The 18,390-nt window shown below is 44.9% G+C and overlaps 1 protein-coding gene across 1 annotated transcript in view; it reads left to right on the top strand.

Moving 5' to 3' along the window:
- Nucleotides 1–3,897: 3,897 nt before the first annotated feature.
- The window catches only part of SLC30A2 (solute carrier family 30 member 2), a 38,700-nt gene continuing 24,207 nt past the window's right edge, over nucleotides 3,898–18,390 (top strand). The window contains exons 1-4 of the mRNA XM_040421889.1: nucleotides 3,898–4,104; nucleotides 9,066–9,280; nucleotides 10,958–11,104; nucleotides 14,032–14,185. Coding sequence (XP_040277823.1) covers nucleotides 4,061–4,104; nucleotides 9,066–9,280; nucleotides 10,958–11,104; nucleotides 14,032–14,185 — 560 coding nt within the window. The 5' untranslated portion in view covers nucleotides 3,898–4,060. The remainder of the gene's footprint in view (nucleotides 4,105–9,065; nucleotides 9,281–10,957; nucleotides 11,105–14,031; nucleotides 14,186–18,390) is intronic.

Genomic DNA, 18,390 nt, shown 5'->3' with positions numbered 1-18,390 from the left:
ATCCAGACGGAATACTGACCCGTTCAATTCAATAGGTCTGTGTACATGAGCGTGGTTTTCCGATTTCAGGAAAAATTACTGAATGTTTTATATTGTGTGTTTTTCACGCAGCCCTGGCTCCATAGTAGTGAATGGGATTTGCATGATTAAAAATGGAAGGCATCCGGATATAATGTGTTTTTATCTGAAAGTTTGTAGGAGATGTAGATTGTTATTCTTCAGTTTTTCTTTATGTGCGTGAAAAACACATCAAAAACGGATTACATCCACATGGAAAAAACTTAAACACTGAATGCAATGGCAGACAAAACTGATTGAACTTGCGTGCAAAACCATTGGTTTTTCCTTATCACTGGTGTGAAAGAGGCCTAAGACTGTGTTCATACCAGGTGTGGATCAGAAACACAGAACAGGAGCAGATCTTTCCATTATACCTGATCTCTTTGCAGGATCCACTCCTGGTTTTGTATCCCAATTACCGATTGTATAACTTAGGGGTCATACACACGAGCGTATTGGCTCAGTGCCCATGCTGCAGACCGCAAATTGCAGTCCGCAAAGCAAGGGCACCAGCCATGTGCAGTCCGCTTGCGAATGAGGACCCATTGACATGAATGGGTCCGCGATCAGCAACGTACGGCCAAAGACAGAACATATTGCAGAGGCACGGATGGGAAGCCCACAGACGCGCTTCGTAGTGGGGACACTGAGCCATTACGCTGGTGTGCATGAGCCCTAAGGCTAGTATTACACTAGCAGATACAGCAGGCGATTGACGGAAGGGAAGTTTTAGTTCCCGGCAATCGTCTGCTCACTAGCGGAGGAGACCGCTGCAATTACATACAGCGATCTCCTCCTCAGTATGGGGAGGAGTGGTCGCTAATGTCATCACTTGTCACCATACTGAATCATTGTTTGCTGGCAGCAGAGCAAGATAATTGCTAACAAGCATTCCTATGAACACTCATTAGCGATAATTCAGCATAATATATCGCTAGGATATGCCCCCATTGTCTGGTGCGGGTCCCTACATCGAGAACAGACCCCTGAAGATTGTGGAGGACGCACTGCGCATGCGCAGCCGCCCTCCATTCATTTATATGGGGCCGCCGAAAATAGCAGAGCGCTGGCTCGGCTATTTCCGTTGGCCCCATAGAAATGAATGGGGCGGTGGCCGCAGAAGCGCGGTGCGCTCCCATTCAAACCTATGGGGAGAGTGCTTGGTGGTGGCCGAACTACAGAAAACCCGGGGTCCTCCGGCCACCACCTTCCCAGCTCCGTTCTCAGTGTAGGTGCGGGTTCCAGAAGAGGGACCTGCACCTAGCAGACAGTGGAGGCATATCCTAGCGATATGCCCCCATTGTCTGACATGGGAATACCCCTTTAAAGCCTTAATCCACAGCAGAAAAATCTGTGGTAGGTCAGTAGCAGGTCTTTTTGGTAGCGGTAATGCCGCCAAATACACTCCAAATATGCCTGCTACTCATAAGTGCTTTTTTAAAACCTATTTTCCTTTGACTTCTATGGAAGACCGCCATCAAATCTGCTTTAAAGAAGTAACATGTCAATTCTCAAGCGTTTCTGAAATCAGCTGCTGAAAAAAAATGATAGAATTTTTTACACTGAAGTGAATGAGAAGCTGTTGATGGCGTTTTGAATGTGGATTGCGCAGCAGATAACACACTTAGGCTACATGCACATGACCGTTGTGTGTTTTGCGGTCCGCAAATTGCAGATCCGCAAAACACGGGTGGCGTCAGTGTGCATTCTGCAATTTGCGGAACGCCACGGACAGCCTTTAATATAACTGCCTATTCTTGTCCACAAAGCGCAGACAAGAATAGGACAAGTTATATTTTTTTTGCAGACCACGGAACGGAGCAACTGATGCGGACAGCACACGGAGTGCTGTCCGCATCTTCTGCGGCCCCATTGAAGTGAGTGGGTCTGCATCCGAGCCGCCAAAACTGCAGCTCGGATGCGGACCAAAACAACGGTCGTGTGCATGAGGCCTTATTCTCCTGTTGAATTAGAGGCAGATTTTTCCATGTGAACAAAGTCTAAGGGCTCTTTCACACGAGCGGGTCCCGTGCGTGGAATCCACTGCGTGAAAGAGAGCCAAGCCCTGTTCCGGACAGCAGAGACACGGAGCAGTAACATGATTGATAACGCTCCGTGCCTCTCTGTGATCTTTTTACTACAAAATCACAGTGACAACTTTATCTCACTGTGATATTGTAGTAAAAAGATCACAGAGAGGCACGGAGCGTTATCAATCATGTTACTGCTCCGTGTCTCTGCTGTCCGGAACAGGGCTTGGCTCTCTTTCACGCAGTGGATTCCACGCACGGGACCCGCTCGTGTGAAAAAGCCCTAACTCCCCTTTCACACAAGCGAGTTTTCTGCGCGGGTGCAATGCGCGACGTGAACGCATAGCACCAGCACTGAATCCTGACCCATTCATTTCAGTGGGCCTGTGTACATGAGCATTTTTGTTCACGCATCTGTTCTGCGTTGCGTGAAAAACGCAGCATGTTCTATATTCTTTGTTTTTCACGCAGCCCTGGCCCCATAGAAGTGAATGGGGTTTCAGTGAAAAACGCAATGCATCCGGAAGCAAGTGCGGATGCAATGCGTTTTTCACGGATGGTTGCTAGATGTTGTTTGTAAACCTTCAGTTTTGATCACGCGCGTGAAAAAGGCACCAAAGCGCATTGCACCTGCGTGGGAAAAAAACTGAACACAATCGCAGACAAAACTAAGGCTACTTTCACACTAGCGTTCGGAGCGGATCCGTCTGATGTTTCATCAGACGGATCCGCTCCGATAATGCAGACGTTCGCATCCGTTCAGAACGGATGCTTCTGCATTAAAACTTAGAAAATTTTCTATGTGTGAAAGTTGTCTGAGCGGATCCGTTCAGACTTTACATTGAAAGTCAATGGGGAACGGATCCGCTTGAAGATTGAGCCATATTGTGTCATCTTCAAGCGGATCCGTCCCCATTGACTTACATTGTAAGTCTGGACAGATCCGCTCGCCTCCGCACGGCCAGGCGGACACCCGAACGCTGCAAGCAGCGTTCAGGTGTCCGCTCACTGAACGGAGCGGAGGCTGAACGCTGGCAGGCGGATGCATTCTCAGTGGATCCGCCTCCACTGAGAATGCATTGGGGCCAGACGGATGCGTTCGGGGCCACTCGTGAGCCCCTTCAAACGGTGCGCACGAGCGGACACCCGAACGCTAGTGTGAAAGTAGCCTAACTGAACTTGCTTGCAAAAAGGTGCAAGTTTCACTGAACGCATCCAGAGCCAATCCGTCACGCTCGTGTGAAAGGGGTCTAAATGGTTAATGCAAAGGCTTGTCATGTTTCAGTCTGCAAAAAACACATCTCCGAAATACAGTTAGCAACCGTGTGCATTCTGTCTTTTTCTTTGCCCCTTCAATAGAAATATGTTCATCTGCAATACAGACAAGAATAGGACCTGCTCTATAATAAATGGGTGCATGACCTCATAGGAACGAATGGGTTAATGAGCTATGCACCCCATTCACACACTGCACTCAAACACCACGTGTAAATTGCCCTGAGGTGGGAATAATCTGCAGCATGTTCATTTATGCTTCTCCACAGATTTCACCCTGAAAACACACACACAAGCAATATGGGTTTTTTCTTTTTACCGTGGGGCCACAGTAAAAACCTAAATGTATCCACCCGGCCTCATAGCAAATGGACAGGCTGCACAACAAACGGATGAAATGGCGCCGCCACAAAACTGTCCCATGTGAACACAGCTAGAGAGGAGACCCCAGCTCGGTTACCACAGGTACTCTCCCACCTACGGGTCCGGCCGGCCGTGTGCACCGGGGGGAATGGAGGGGACGGCTCTCCTCACGCGGGGGTCCGGCTGCTACACACGGGAGGCGCTGTTTGAGATTTGGGAGTTTTGCAGCCGGCTCTTTGCACCCGGCCCTTCATTCACACGGACTCGGAGTACATAAAGGACAAAATCCCGACATTGGTGAAGCCAGTTATACGCACGACCCCGAGTACAACATGGACGGAGAGGAGAAGCTGCAACTACTCAATGGAGACAAACGGTGAGGACTTCCCTTCTACTGCCTACAATGTGCCCACAACCTGGGACTACACAGAAACATCAACTTGTAAAACTATTTGTAATCCAATTTCTATATAGTCTTGACTGTTCTGGTCACTCAATGTTGGGAGTCGTGGTGTCACATTTTGGGATTGGATAGTCCAAGTATTACAGCCTTTTTAATACTTTTATTTATTTTTCTAAATATTGTCAAAGCAGGATAGCATTTCCTCTCGAAGTTTTTCACACCTGTGCCTCAGGTATTTGCAAACATATGCTCAAAAGCAATGGCATAACCTCCCCCTACTCAGTGCTGTGAGGTAGCATGTGCTGCAGCCTCCATCATCTACCATAAGTCACCAGGGGGCGAGTTCTATTAATACTAGCCCCGTGTGCACTGAAGAGGAGATTGTGTACAGTACAACTGGCTTAGAATGCCAAAAGCAGCCAATCAGATTCCACCTTTCATTTTCCAAAGGAGCTTTGAAAAATGAAAGGTGGAGTCTGATTGGTTGCTATGGGCAACTAAACCAGCTCTACTTTACACCAGTTTGATCACTCCCCCCTCCCCCCCTAATATCTTCAACAGGGTGCACAACCTCCCAAATATGGTCAGACCAGGTCATCGCCGACACTTTTTTAAACCTTTAGAAACTGAAAGGGGGCTGTCTCACATCAGAAAATGGCATTCATCCTGTAAAGAAATTGAATACAAGGCACTTACTAATGTATTTGTCCATATTGCTTCCTTTGCTGGCTGGATTCATTTTTCCATTGTATTCAGGAGTTATTATGACAAGTGATGAGCGAAGCGAGCTTCTGATCCTAGATCCATTAAAATCTACATCCTCTGACGAGGCAAAGCCAGTTATTCCCCAAGTCTCGCAAGGCTTTGATTTTAACTTGGTACCAATCAGAACCGAAGCCAAGTTTTAAAATGGTTTTTCAGTTTAAAAATCAAATACCGAAGTTATTCAACAACGTCTCGTGAGATTTCGAGAATAACTAAATTTGCCTCGTCAGAGGCTATACATTTTAATGCTGTACAGAAACAGATCTCCATACAGCTTTAAGGCCTCTTGCAGACGACCGTATGGCTTTTTCAGTGTTTTGCGGTCTGTTTTTCACGGATCCGTTGTTCCGTTTTTTGTTTCCGTTGTTTTTCCGTTTCGGTTCCGTTTTTCCGTATGGCATATACAGTAATTACATAGATAAAATTGGGCTGGGCATAACATTTTCAATGGATGGTTCCGCAAAAAATGGATCGGAAACGGAAGACATACAGATGCATTTCCGTATGTCTTCCGTTTTTTTGCGGACTTATTGACTTGAATGGAGCCACGGAACGTGATTTGCGGGCAATAATAGGACATGTTCTATCTTGGAACGGAAATACGGAAACTGAATGCATACGGAGTACATTCAGTTTTTTTTCTGGAACCATTGAAATGAATGGTTCCGTATACGGAACGCAAAAAACGTCCAGTAAACGGGGGGGAAGGTCGTGTGCAAGAGGCCTTAAACTGAAGTTTTGAGTGAAGCGACTTTGGATCTAGGATCTGAAGGTCGCTTCGCTCCTCCCTAGTTATGACCACCTCTGCAGCGCAGATATAGACAGGACAGGAATTGCTGCACACGTGTGCGTACATGTTCTCCCACAGTCCCAGCCACCAGAGAGGCCGACACCTTTTCCTATAGTGTGATGGATTGCAGGGTGGTTGTAACCATAGCAACATGCAGCCTATAATATGATGGAAAAATGAATGAAGCCAGCAAAGGAGACAATATGGATAATCACAATCCATTAGTAAGTGCCTTGTATTAACTATCTCTACATGATAAATGCCATTTGCTGAAGTGAGACAACCCCTTTAAGAGTTTCCTGGTATGCGACTCCTTTTGGCTGGTTCATATATGTTCTGGCCTTCTCTCTGCTTTTCCCCCACAGTATTGCGAGTGCCGCAGGCCACTAAAAAGAAATAGAAACTGCTGCCACTCGCATGACCATGTTGTACTCGACCACAGCACGCCCGTATTGCAGCCACTACACGACCGCGCCGCGTGGTCGTACCCTAAGTACACATTATCTTACCTAGTGTCTCAGGATGTTTACAAGTGAGCAGTCTTCTGTAATATCGCTCGTGCAGCAAACGGCGACTGTAAGGGTACGTTCACATACAACAGATTTGTTACAGAAGTTTTGTGACTGATATATATATATATACCATGTGTGAATACATCCTAATGTTTCATCTTCTTCATACTCGCAGTTATAATCCGTAATTTATCAACAGTTCGACCATTTTAGAAAAAGGTTAAACTAGAAGCTGTAATGTTAGTGTGTGTGTCTTCTCTACTGAAGACCTAAATGATGTGGAGACAGAAGAATCTGCTGAAGTTGTGGGGGTTGTAACCTCCCGAGGAACGGAGCCCATAGCGACCCGTTAACATTTGGTTTCAGGGCAGGTTAAACAATGGGCTTTTACATTTGGTTAGTAACTGACCCTCTCATATTAACTACTTAAAGGGAGCCTGTCACCAGATTGTGACCTTGTAGACCGCTTACATAGCGCTCTAGCACAGCAGTCTATGATTCTAATGGTACCTTTGATGTTTTCTTGTGAAGTTCCCCCAAGGCAAAATGGACTTTTATTCATATGTAAATTAGGGCTCGCAAGTGCCCAGGGCGGCGCTCACCTCGTTGGATCCCCGGCTGTTCTGCCTCTTTTCGTCATATCCTTGCCCCAGCCTCTTCCTCTGCCCGCCCCGCTCTTCCTTTGCGTCCTCCTTCTCTGCAGCGAGATCCCGCGCCTGCACTATCCATTGCTTGGCCGGGGCATGCGCACTGCGATGCCCATTGTGGGCACGGCATTGCAGTAGCTACTACGCATGCGCCGGCCAACGGCGAGAAAACGGGGCCAGGAGGCGGACCAGAGACACCCACAATGGGCATTGCAGTGCGCATGCCCCGGCCAAGCAATGGATAGTGCAGGCGCGGGATCTCGCTGCAGAGAAGGAAGACGCAAAGGAAGAGCGGGGCGGGCAGAGGAAGAGGCTGGGGTGGGGATATGACGAAAAGAGGCAGAACAGCCTGGGCTCCAACGAGGTGAACGCCGCCCTGGGCACTTGCGAGCCCTAATTTACATATGAATAAAAGTCCGTTTTTGCCTTGGGGGTACCATTAGAATCATAGACTGCTATGCTAGAGCGCTATGTAAGTGGTCTATAAGGGCAAAATCTGGTGACGGACTCCCTTTAATGTCCGGGTTACTAACTTTATTGTCCATGCCATTTGTCGTATCTGGATGTGGTGCATTAATTTAGTAAGCAGTTAGTGTTGTACTTCCCTATTTTTCTTTTAGCTGTTCCTATTTATGTTCGGGTTTTCCTGTTTAATGGTATTGATGGTCTATCCCTGTACCGATCAGTTGTTTAAAGGGGCCATGGTGCTTGTGCAAGAGCTGCCTTTTGATTTTGGACATCAGGATGCATTCGTTTTGTTAGGATGCGTTTGTGTGAAATCAAAACGGAGAAAAAAACGGATGCGCCGCTAAATACATTGGAAGTCAATCGGTGATGGATCCGGTTTCTTAAGCGCCTAAAACAACGGATCCGTCACCATTGACTTGCGTTGTTTTCAGTGACGGATCCATTTCTTTTTTTTCCAGTTTTTATGACAAGACCTAAAACCGCAGCTTGCAGCGGTTTTGTGTCCGGTCCTAAAACGGAATGCTCACGGAACGGAAGACATCCTGATTATGGATGAGCGAATTGACTTCGGATGAAACATCCAAAGTCGATTTGCATAAAGCATTACTACTTTCGGTACCACTTGTAACCGATATAGAGTCCGGTAAAAGTTTTTTTTACAGTAGAAATTAATTTCTGAAGTCATTACCCGAAGTCTCGCGAGACTTCGAAGTAATAACTTTGGCTCATTGGAGCCAATACATTCTAATACTGTACGGAGCTCCTGCTTCATACAGTATTCTAACAAAGTTTTATGCGAATCGACTTCGGATGTTTCCCTAATCCTGATGCATCCTGAACTGATCTACTTTTTGTTTCCAGTATTGAGATCCTCTGCCGTATCTCAATACCGGAAAACAACAACGCAAGTGTGAAAGTAGTCATGTGGAGCCATTTACTGCTGAATAATGCTGAATGAGTCTGGGCCATTGCCCCTTAGAGGGGTTCTTTGGTTTCAGTCTAGAATACCCCAAACACTGCATATTATTGCCCATATGTCTGCTTTTCATGTCAGAACACGTTCTTGGCCTCACTGCATCCTGGCAAGGTGTGTTCTAACCAAACCCTGCATGCTTGGCTCTCAGGGCTTGCTTCTCGGCTTTCGTCAGGCCCCTCACACCTCCCCTCTTCATGGGTGGAGCAAGTCCTGTGAAACGTCACAGAGCAAAGGATACCAGGTCTGGTTAGAGAGCCCAGCAGGAAGTTCTCCTGCCAGGATGCCCTAAAGGGAAAAATGTGCAGTGTTTGGGGCATTCAGGGCAGAAAAAGCATTTATTTATGAAATCGGAGAACCCCTTTAATCGGTTAATATTCACTTTCTGTCTTCATCCGTTTTGGTGCTTGTATAGGTCCCACTAATGTGACCACAGAACTAATCATGCTTTTGTCCCACAAAACGACATTATCCGCAACCTTTTCCCAAAATTAGAAACCGCAACCGATAAGAAGAAAAATCATAAAATAAGAAGACAACGAAAAAAACTTTTCAGTCCATGACCACTGGTATTGTGCACCCTTCATAAAATGGATGCCCCCTCACAGCACAGCAGCAGCATGGACTGGAGCATGCGCAGTGCCACTCTAGCCTCTGGGCTGATGGGCACTGTTCTCTGCCATCTCTTTACAGGGTGGCTCACTGTACGCTCACACCAGTAGTATGCATTTTCTGCATAGAAGTTCTATATTTCTATAACAACTTCTTGTATTTGCCAGGTCATACTCTGGAGTCTCGGTCAACGACTTACATACTCAAATGTTTACCTATGTGTCTGATCTAAATGGCATAGAATTGGGTCACCAGGGGAACCAGCACTGCCACTCCAGCAGAGCACAGGATGATTGGCACAGCACAGAAAAGGAGCGGGCTCGAAGGAAACTTTATGTGGCATCTGTAGTCTGTCTGCTGTTCATGATTGGAGAGGTTATAGGTAAGAGATGTGTGATATACATGTGAATTGGCAGTAGATGTCCATTTTTTGTAGTCACTGATGATTTCCTTAAAAGGGTTTTCCGAGATTTTTTCTTACTGATGATGTTTCCTCTGGATAGGTCATCAGTATCTGATTGGTGAGGGTCTGACACCTGAGGCCCCTGACGATCAGCTGTTTGAGAAGGCAGCGGTGCTCACAGTAGTGCCACAGCCTTCTCTCTGCGTTTCCTAGGCCAGTGACAACACATTCACTGGTCATGTGGCTTAGGAGCAGCTCAGCCCCATAGAAGTTAATGCAATACCAAGCACAGCCGCTATACAATATACGACACTGTGCTTGGTTAGCTGAGAGAAGAAGGCCGCGCACACAGGAACACTGGTGCCTTCTCAAACAGCTAATCGGCAGGACCCTCACCGATCAGATAGTGATAAAGTGGGGGGTTCATCAGCGGCTGTGGTGATAAGTAATAATAATCAAGAAGAAAGTTGGGAGGAAGTGATGCAAATGACTATGTAAGCGGTCATATGGGAGTGTGTCTAGCACTGGAGAAATGAGGATACAGTAGGCTATCAATATTGAATTTCTGGAAAACCATTTTTAAAAAGGATGGTGGGGATGCTTACTGTCCACAGCTATGTACTCAGCAGTATCTCATATCAAAACACAGCTTAAGGCCAGTAATTAACCGATCATCCAGGCCTGCCCGCCAGCGGAGGAGAGCGCTGCTAGGAGTGGTCACTATACCATAGCGCGTCACTATACTGTCTAGTTGTTTGCCGGGAGCCGATTGTGATTACAATGTTTTTTTTTTAAGCATGCTTAAAAATCTGGATTGCCCGATAAGCGAGCAATCGGCGGCAGTTTTACACAGCCAGATCATCACTCACAAGCGTTCCTACGAGCTCTTGTTACGGATGAGCTGGCCGACAATCCTGCCTTAGGCTACTTTCTTGCTTGCGGCAGAGTGATGCGGCAAAACATATGTCAACTGATGGCATTTGTAAGACTGATCAGGATCCTGATAAGTCTTAAAAATGCCTGATCAGTCAAAAAAAAATGCATTGAAATGCTGGATCCGTCTTTCCGGTGTCATCCGGCAAAACGGATCCGGCATTTATTTTTTTCGCATGTGCAAACTGGAAGGACGGATCCTGCATTTAGGCAAGTTTTCAGTTTTTTTTCGCCGGAGATAAAACTGTAGCATGCTATGGTTTTCTCTTTTGCCTGATCAGTCAAAATGACTGAACTGAAGACATCCTGAACGGATTACTCTCCATTCAGAATGTATGGGGATAAAACTGATCAGTTCTTTTCCGGTATTGAACCCCTGTGACGGAACTCTATGCCGGAAAAGAAAAACGCTAATGTGAAAGTACCCTTAACTGGAGGCCTCGGTATACAGCCAGATTAGTCACATGATGCTAAGCTAGTAGATAAGACGTGCATAATTATATAGTTGTACCGCAGATGTTCATTTGCACACCATTGATACGGATGTTGCCAAGTTATAAACTTGGCATTATCCAGTTTAGCGATTAATCCTCATGTTCAATGGCCTTTAGTGGAAAAAAAAAAACACCAGACATTTAAGTTGTACAGTATTTACTTTTCCGGTATCTGAATGATGGAAAAATTACATTCTTACCATTTGGCCACCTTGTGCTCTGTTGACAGGTGGGTACATTGCACACAGTTTGGCCATCATGACAGATGCTGCCCACCTTCTGACAGATTTTGCAAGCATGATGATCAGTTTATTTGCCCTCTGGATGTCCTCTCGTCCAGCCACAAAAACAATGAATTTTGGTTGGCATCGGGCAGGTGAGCAGCCACTTTACCATTATTTATACTTATGGATAACGGGTTGTGAAGGTAAATTGGGTCAGCAACCTCCAGCACCCCTTTTATAGCAAAACTACAACTCCAAGCTTGAAAACTTGATAGGCTATTCTTGGAACTCCCATAGGAGTGAATGCAGCATATTGGAAGTTGTAGTTCCAGAACAACTGGGGTGCCAGAGACTGCTGAGCTCTGGGCTAGATGGTAGACTTGCAGAAATATTCTACCTTTTTTGTATAGGTTCTTTTATGATTTGCTAATGTTTGACATGTCATAGCTTCTGTTTGGCGGGGGTTGAGGTGTTGTCACAGAAGCACTAAGGGAGAAATGTCCGGCTGAGCATCATCCCACCTCACTAGCTGGACTTGATAAAGCCCCATGCACACAACCATATCTGGTTCGCAAATTGCGGACCCGCAAATTATGGATACAGTTCGTGCTAAATCTGCATTTTTTGCTGACCCATTGACTTCCCATGGGCTCAGGGTCTGCATTTTGTGGACAGGTATAGGACATGTTCTATCTTTTTGCAGCGCAGACATACAGATGTGGAAAGCTCACCCATGATCCGTGTGCTTTCCATATCCATATGTCCGTTCTACAAAAAGACAGAATGCGGACCATGGAATGGGTCTACAAATAAAATATAGATGGCACACGGACTGCATCTGTATTTTGTGGATCCGCGATTTGCTAACCACAAAAAAGATTCTGTGGTGTGCATGAGGCCTTATAGAAAGTTACTCTGGGCCTGTGTTTAGATAGCAAGGACAGATCACACACGACTGAGCTGTTTTAATCAGTCCCTTTCACCAATACATGGACATATATGTTATTACACCCAGTATAATGTGTATGGATGGCTAACCCAGGGTTAATCACCCTCGCTCAGCACTGTTAAGAGGTTATATGTGGACTGGCCCCACCCCTAATCTTTAGAGAGTCTAGACCAGTGATGGCTAACCTTCGCCACTCCAGCTGTGGTGAAACTATGACTCCCAACACGCTCCATTCATTTCTATGCAGTCCTGAGAACAGCTAAGCAAGTTTACATCTTGGGAGTCATAGTTTTGCCACAGCTGGAGTGCTGGAGGTTAGCCATCACAGATCTAGACTGTAGTTTCAGAGGAGAAGGAAGCAAAGTCCATGCGCTCCTTCAACCTCAATTTCCAGAGACTAACGGATCTCTGTAAGATCTATAAAAAGCGAAAGAAAAGAAGAGCCTTCGAATCTGCGACTACAGCCATTGATATCTTACTGCAGTGGAGGCATACTGTTAAGACACCCTTCACCCTTGGACACATCCTGGCCAAACGTGCCATCAAAGCCCTGTATCCCACAGTGGACACAATAGCCACTGTTGCCTGCCATAGATTCTACTGAGAGACTTCATCAAGACAGAGATGGAAGAAGAGCGCCATTATTCCTATCTGTACCTAAATCCTTACACTGCTATCTGGGAGAGAATTGCCCTGTGTTTTGCTATAATTCAATATACTGCTACTCCTATTTTACATTACAGTAAAGAAAGATGTTTACTCTTCTATGCCTGGCCTCAGGGGCGTAGCTAAAGGCTCATGGGCCCTGGTGCAAGAGTTCAGCTTGGGCCCTCCTCTCAACGCTGGTGCACCTAGCTTTTCTGCCGCCGGCAAATATTGAAATGGCCCACCCCCCCCCCCCCCCCCCTTTCCCTCCAGTCCTACTGTTAAAGGGGTTGTCCTCTTCTCTTTTTTTTTTTTTTTTTTTTTTTTACTACTGATCAGATCAGCTGGGGTCCTCCGGCACCCCCAACAATCAGCTATTTGAAGCTCTTATATGAGAGCTGCTTTCTCTGTCCTGTTAACCTGCTCGTCGTAGCATTTGCAGTGATGAGCAGGTAAACAGAGCAGAGAAGGCAGCGCTCACAAAAAAAAAAAAAAAAGCGGACAACCCCTTTAAAGACATACTTGGAAAACATTACATACAGCGCAACAGAACATACAGTGTAATACATCGCCACATATGTACCTCTTACATCCAGTGAATTCTCTTCTCTGATGTAGATATTCTCTTAACTCTTCTTCTCCTGTCAGACCAGACCGCCATGGTGACTTCTTTCAGCTGCGCCTCGTCTCTGCAGAATTTAAGAAATGGACATCTTACTTTCCTACTTTTCCATCCTCCTCCTCACCTTCTCAACACCCCATCCTGCCACCCCCAATACTGTGTCCACTGTGCTCCCCAATACTTTCCTGCAGAAACAGTCCCCCTGAAAATACTGGTACCACACAGATAGTGCATCAGTACAAAAACACCCCTTTATATTGTGCGCTAGTACAAAAAAATCTCCCCTTCCTTTCAGATCAGACCCCTAAATGAGATTCTCCCCCCCCCCCCCATCTCAGACCAAACCCCCTTTAGACTTCTATGTCAGACCCCAGTTTTAGACCTCAGATAAGATCCCCCCCCCCCCCCATTAGACCTCCAGACCCCCATATAAGAACCCCATATCAGACTTAGGTTCCCATTAGACCTCCAGACACCTATATCTGACCCCCAGTCAGACCTCTCCAGACCCCCTCCCCCCCCAGTCGGACCTCTCCCTTGGGCCGCGACCGCTGTGTCCCCTATAGTTATGCCACTGCCTGGCCTGGTTTCTTCACTCCTAGACCATACACTGGCTATTGGACCTAATGGCCATCCCAGCTACCATTAGGCAGGAGCCCCAGAATCAGGGTCTGCCCCAATGGAAGATGGGGTGCTCCCTTGTTTCACTGCACAGCCCTAGAGGAGCAACAGTGTGAGCACAGATGCTGTGATTGACTGTGACAGCTGGAGCCACTACCATTGCCATCCTCCGCTCCAGCTGCACATGAGCCATTACATTTTATAAATTTAGTCTTGTGACTATTACTTTCTTCTGTTTTCAGAAATCCTGGGAGCTCTCCTATCTGTCTTGTCCATCTGGGTAGTGACTGGAGTCTTGGTGTATTTGGCTGTAGAACGGATAATTTCAGGAAACTATGAAATTGAAGGAGACGCAATGTTAATCACCTCTGGCTGTGCAGTCGCTGTGAATATTATGTATGTAATAGACTTTCTGATTACCTCTGTTACAGATGTATTTCCTAAGCATCAGTGTATGCGATTATTTATATTGGTCCACTAGCCCCACAAAGTAAATGAGAAGCTCTTAGTGTTCAGGTTTGCCTGCCATAAACCAAAATTTATTGATATAATCCTATTAGAAAAATTCTTAGGGTACTTTCACACTTGTGATCCAGCAATCTGTATGCAAACAGATACTATTTGTAAAAGTATTTAAATGGACTGGCACTCTAACATAGGTAATTCACATAGATACACTATTGATGTACCATATATTTATTAACCCCTTCCCGACCTATGACGTACTACTACATCATGGGAACCACGGAGTTCCCGTAATTTGACGTAATAGTACGTCATAGTGATAGCACGCGCACCACTCCCGTGCCCGCGCAATCGCTGCAGGGGCCCGGCAGTCCGTGGTAGCCGGGCCCCTGCTGTATCCGCCGGCATTGCTGTAAAAGCCGATGCCGGCGGATTAACCCCCTTCTATGCCGCGGTCCGCACTGACCGCGACATAGAAGAGGTTTGTGTCGGGAGAGCAATTACATCGAGTCCCAGCGCTGCTGTGGCGGGGACCCGATGCGACACAAGGCAGCCCGATGCCGTGCACGGCATCAGGAACTGCCTTCTACGGGAGCCGAGGAGATCCAGCTTCAGGCTGGGTCTCCTAGGCAACCTGTTAGGGTATGACTCAGTGTCATACACTAACAGGCAATGCATTACAATACAGATGTATTGTAATGCATTGCAGAGGGGATCAGACCCCCAAAAGTGAACATCAGAAATAAAGTAAAAAAAGTGTTTTTAATAAAATTAATAAAGTAAAAAAGAGAAAAAACGCCCCTTTCCCCTTATTTTATAATAAAAAACTGAAAAAAAACACCAAAACCCACATATTAGGTATCGCCGCGTCCGTAATGACCGGCTCTATAAATATATCACATGATCTACCCTGTCCAATAAACACCATTAAAAAAATGGTTAAAAAAGCTATTTTTGGCACCTTACATCACAAAAAGTGCAAAACCAATCGATCAAAAAGGCGTATGCCCCCCAAAATGGTATCAATGAAACCGTCACCTCATCCCGCAAAAAATGAGCCCCTACCTAAGACAATCGCCCAAAAAATAAAAAAACTATAGCTCTCAGAACATGGAGACACTAAAACATCTTTTTTATTTGTTTCAAAACTGCTATTTATGTGCTAAAGTGAAATACATAAAAAAAAATATACATATTAGGTATCGCCACGTCCGTAACAACCAGCTCTAAAAAAATATTACATGACCTAACCACTCGGATGAACACCGTAAAAAAAAGCTATTTTTGTCACATTACATGACAAAAATTGCAACAGCAAGTGATCAAAAAGGCGTATGCCCCCCAAAATAGTACCAATCAGACCGTCACCTCATCCCGCAAAAAGTGAGACCCTACCTAAGAGAATCAGTCAAAAAATAAAAAAGCTATGGCTCTCAGACTATGGAGACACTAAAATATCATTATTTCGGTTTCAAAAATGCTATTATTGTGTAAAACTTGAATAAATAAGAAAAACTAGACATATTAGGTATTGCCACGTACGTAACGATCTGCTCTATAAAAAAAGTCACATGACCTAATCCCTCAGCTAAACGCTGTAAAAATTTAAAATAAAAACTGTGCCAAAACATCAATTTTTTTTTTGGTTACCTTGCCTCACAAAAAAACTTAATATAGAGCAAATAAGTCATATGTACCAATAAAACTGGCACCTTATCCCGTAGTTTCCAAAATGTGGTCACTTTTTTTTTAGTTTCTACTGTAGGGGTGCATCAGGGGGGCTTCAAATGGCACATGGCATCTATAAACCAGTTCAGCTAAATTTGCCTTCCAAAAACCATATGGCGTTCCTTTCCTTCTGCGCCCTGCCGTGTGCCCGTACAGCAGTTGTCAGTAAAAGCAAAAAAAAGGAAAAGACCACTGTGGTACTCAGCAGAAGTGGCCAAAATCATTAAAAACAAAGATAGCATTTAGGAATTATAAAAATAAAAAAAACGAGGATGACAGGCTAATTTACAAGATTAGGCAGAGAGAGGCCAAACAAGTTATAAGAGCTTCTAAAGCACAGGCAGAAGAGAAATTAGCTCAGTCAGGGAAAAAAGGCGATAAGGCATTCTTCAGATACATAAATGAAAAAAGGAAACTAAAACAAGGAATTACAAAATTAAAAACAAAAGGAAGGTATATGGAAGAAGATAAAGAACTAGCTGACTGCCTCAATGAATACTTCTGTTCAGTCTTTACGAAGGAAAATGAAGGAAATGGACCTCAGTTAGGAAAGAAGACTAATGAATCTTTTGATGCATGTGTCTTTACAGAGGAAGAGGTCCTAAGTCAGCTGTCTAAAATCAATACAAATAAGTCACAGGGGCCTGATGGGATACACCCAAAGCTATTAAAAGAGCTCAGCGGTGAACTAGCAAAACCATTAACAGATTTATTTAACCAATCACTGGCAACAGGAGTCGTCCCAGAAGATTGGAAATTAGCAAATGTTGTGCCGATTCACAAGAAAGGTAGTAGGGAGGAATCGGGCAACTATAGGCCAGTAAGCCTGACATCAATAGTGGGGAAATTAATGGAAACCATACTTAAGGAGAGGATTGTGGAACATCTAAAATCCCATGGATTGAAAGATGAAAAACAGCATGGCTTTACTTCAGGGAGATCATGTCAAACTAATCTTATAGATTTTTTTGATTGGGTGACTAAAACAATAGATGGCGGAGGTGCAGTAGACATTGCTTATCTAGACTTCAGTAAGACTTTCGATACTGTCTCACACAGAAGGCTTCTCAATAAATTGCAGTCTTTGGGCTTGGACTCCCATATTGTTGAATGGATTAGGCAGTGGCTGAGGGACAGGCAACAGAGGGTTGTAGTCAATGGAGTATATTCCGACCAAGGTCTTGTTACCAGTGGGGTACCTCAGGGATCTGTTCTGGGACCCATATTGTTTAATATCTTTATCAGCGAAATTGCAGAAGGCCTCGATGGTAAGGTGTGTCTTTTTGCTGATGACACAAAGATTTGTAACAGGGTTTGATGTTCCTGGAGGGATACACCAAATGGAAAAGGATTTAGGAAAACTAGAGGAATGGTCAAAAATCTGGCAACTAAAATTAAATGTGGATAAGTGCAAAATAATGCACGTGGGGCGTAAAAACCCAAGAGCAGAATATAAAATCAGTGAAACAGTCCTAACCTCAGTATCTGAGGAAAGGGATTTAGGGGTCATTATTTCAGAAGACTTAAAGGTAGGCAGACAATGTCATAGAGCAGCAGGAAATGCTAGCAGAATGCTTGGGTGTATAGGGAGAGGAATTACCAGTAGAAAGAGGGAGGTGCTCATGCTGCTCTACAGAGCACTAGTGAGACCTCATTTGGAGTATTGTGCTCAGTACTGGAGACCATATCTCCAGAAGGATATTGATACTTTGGAGAGAGTTCAGAGAAGAGCTACTAAACTGGTACATGGATTGCAGGATAAAACTTACCAGGAAAGATTAAAGGACCTTAACATGTATAGCTTGTAAGAAGGACGAGACAGAGGGGATATGATAGAAACTTTTAAATACATAAAGGGAATCCACAAGGTAAAAGAGGAGAGAATATTTAAAAGAAGAAAAACTGCTACAAGAGGTAGGGATCGACCGATATTGATTTTTTTAAGGCCGATACCGATAATTTGTCAACTTTCAGGCCGATAGCCGATAATTTATACCGATATTCTGGGTATTTTTATTTTTGAGGAAAAAAAATTTTTCCTACACAAATCTGATGAAAATTAATGTTTATTGTTAACGTGTATTATTATTTTATTTTTTTTGTAAATCTTTTTCATTTATACTTAATATTTTTTTTATTTTTTTTACTAACTTTTAGCCCCCTTAGGGTCTAGAACCCTTGTCCTATTCACCCTGATAGAGCTCTATCGGGGTGAATAGGAGCTCACACTGTCCCTGCTGCTCTGTGCTTTGTGCACACAGCAGCATGGAGCTGACTATGGCAGCCAGGGCTTCAATAGCGTCCTGGCTGCCATGGTAACCGATCGGAGCCCCAGGCTTATACAGCTGGGGCTCCGATCGGAGGAGCAGGGGATCCTGTGGCCACTGCCACCAATGATTAATACTGGG

This window comes from Bufo bufo, chromosome 3 (genome assembly GCF_905171765.1).
Source record: "Bufo bufo chromosome 3, aBufBuf1.1, whole genome shotgun sequence".
In the NCBI taxonomy this organism is placed as follows: Eukaryota; Metazoa; Chordata; class Amphibia; order Anura; family Bufonidae; genus Bufo; species Bufo bufo.
This window is presented reverse-complemented; position numbering and strand designations above follow the sequence as displayed.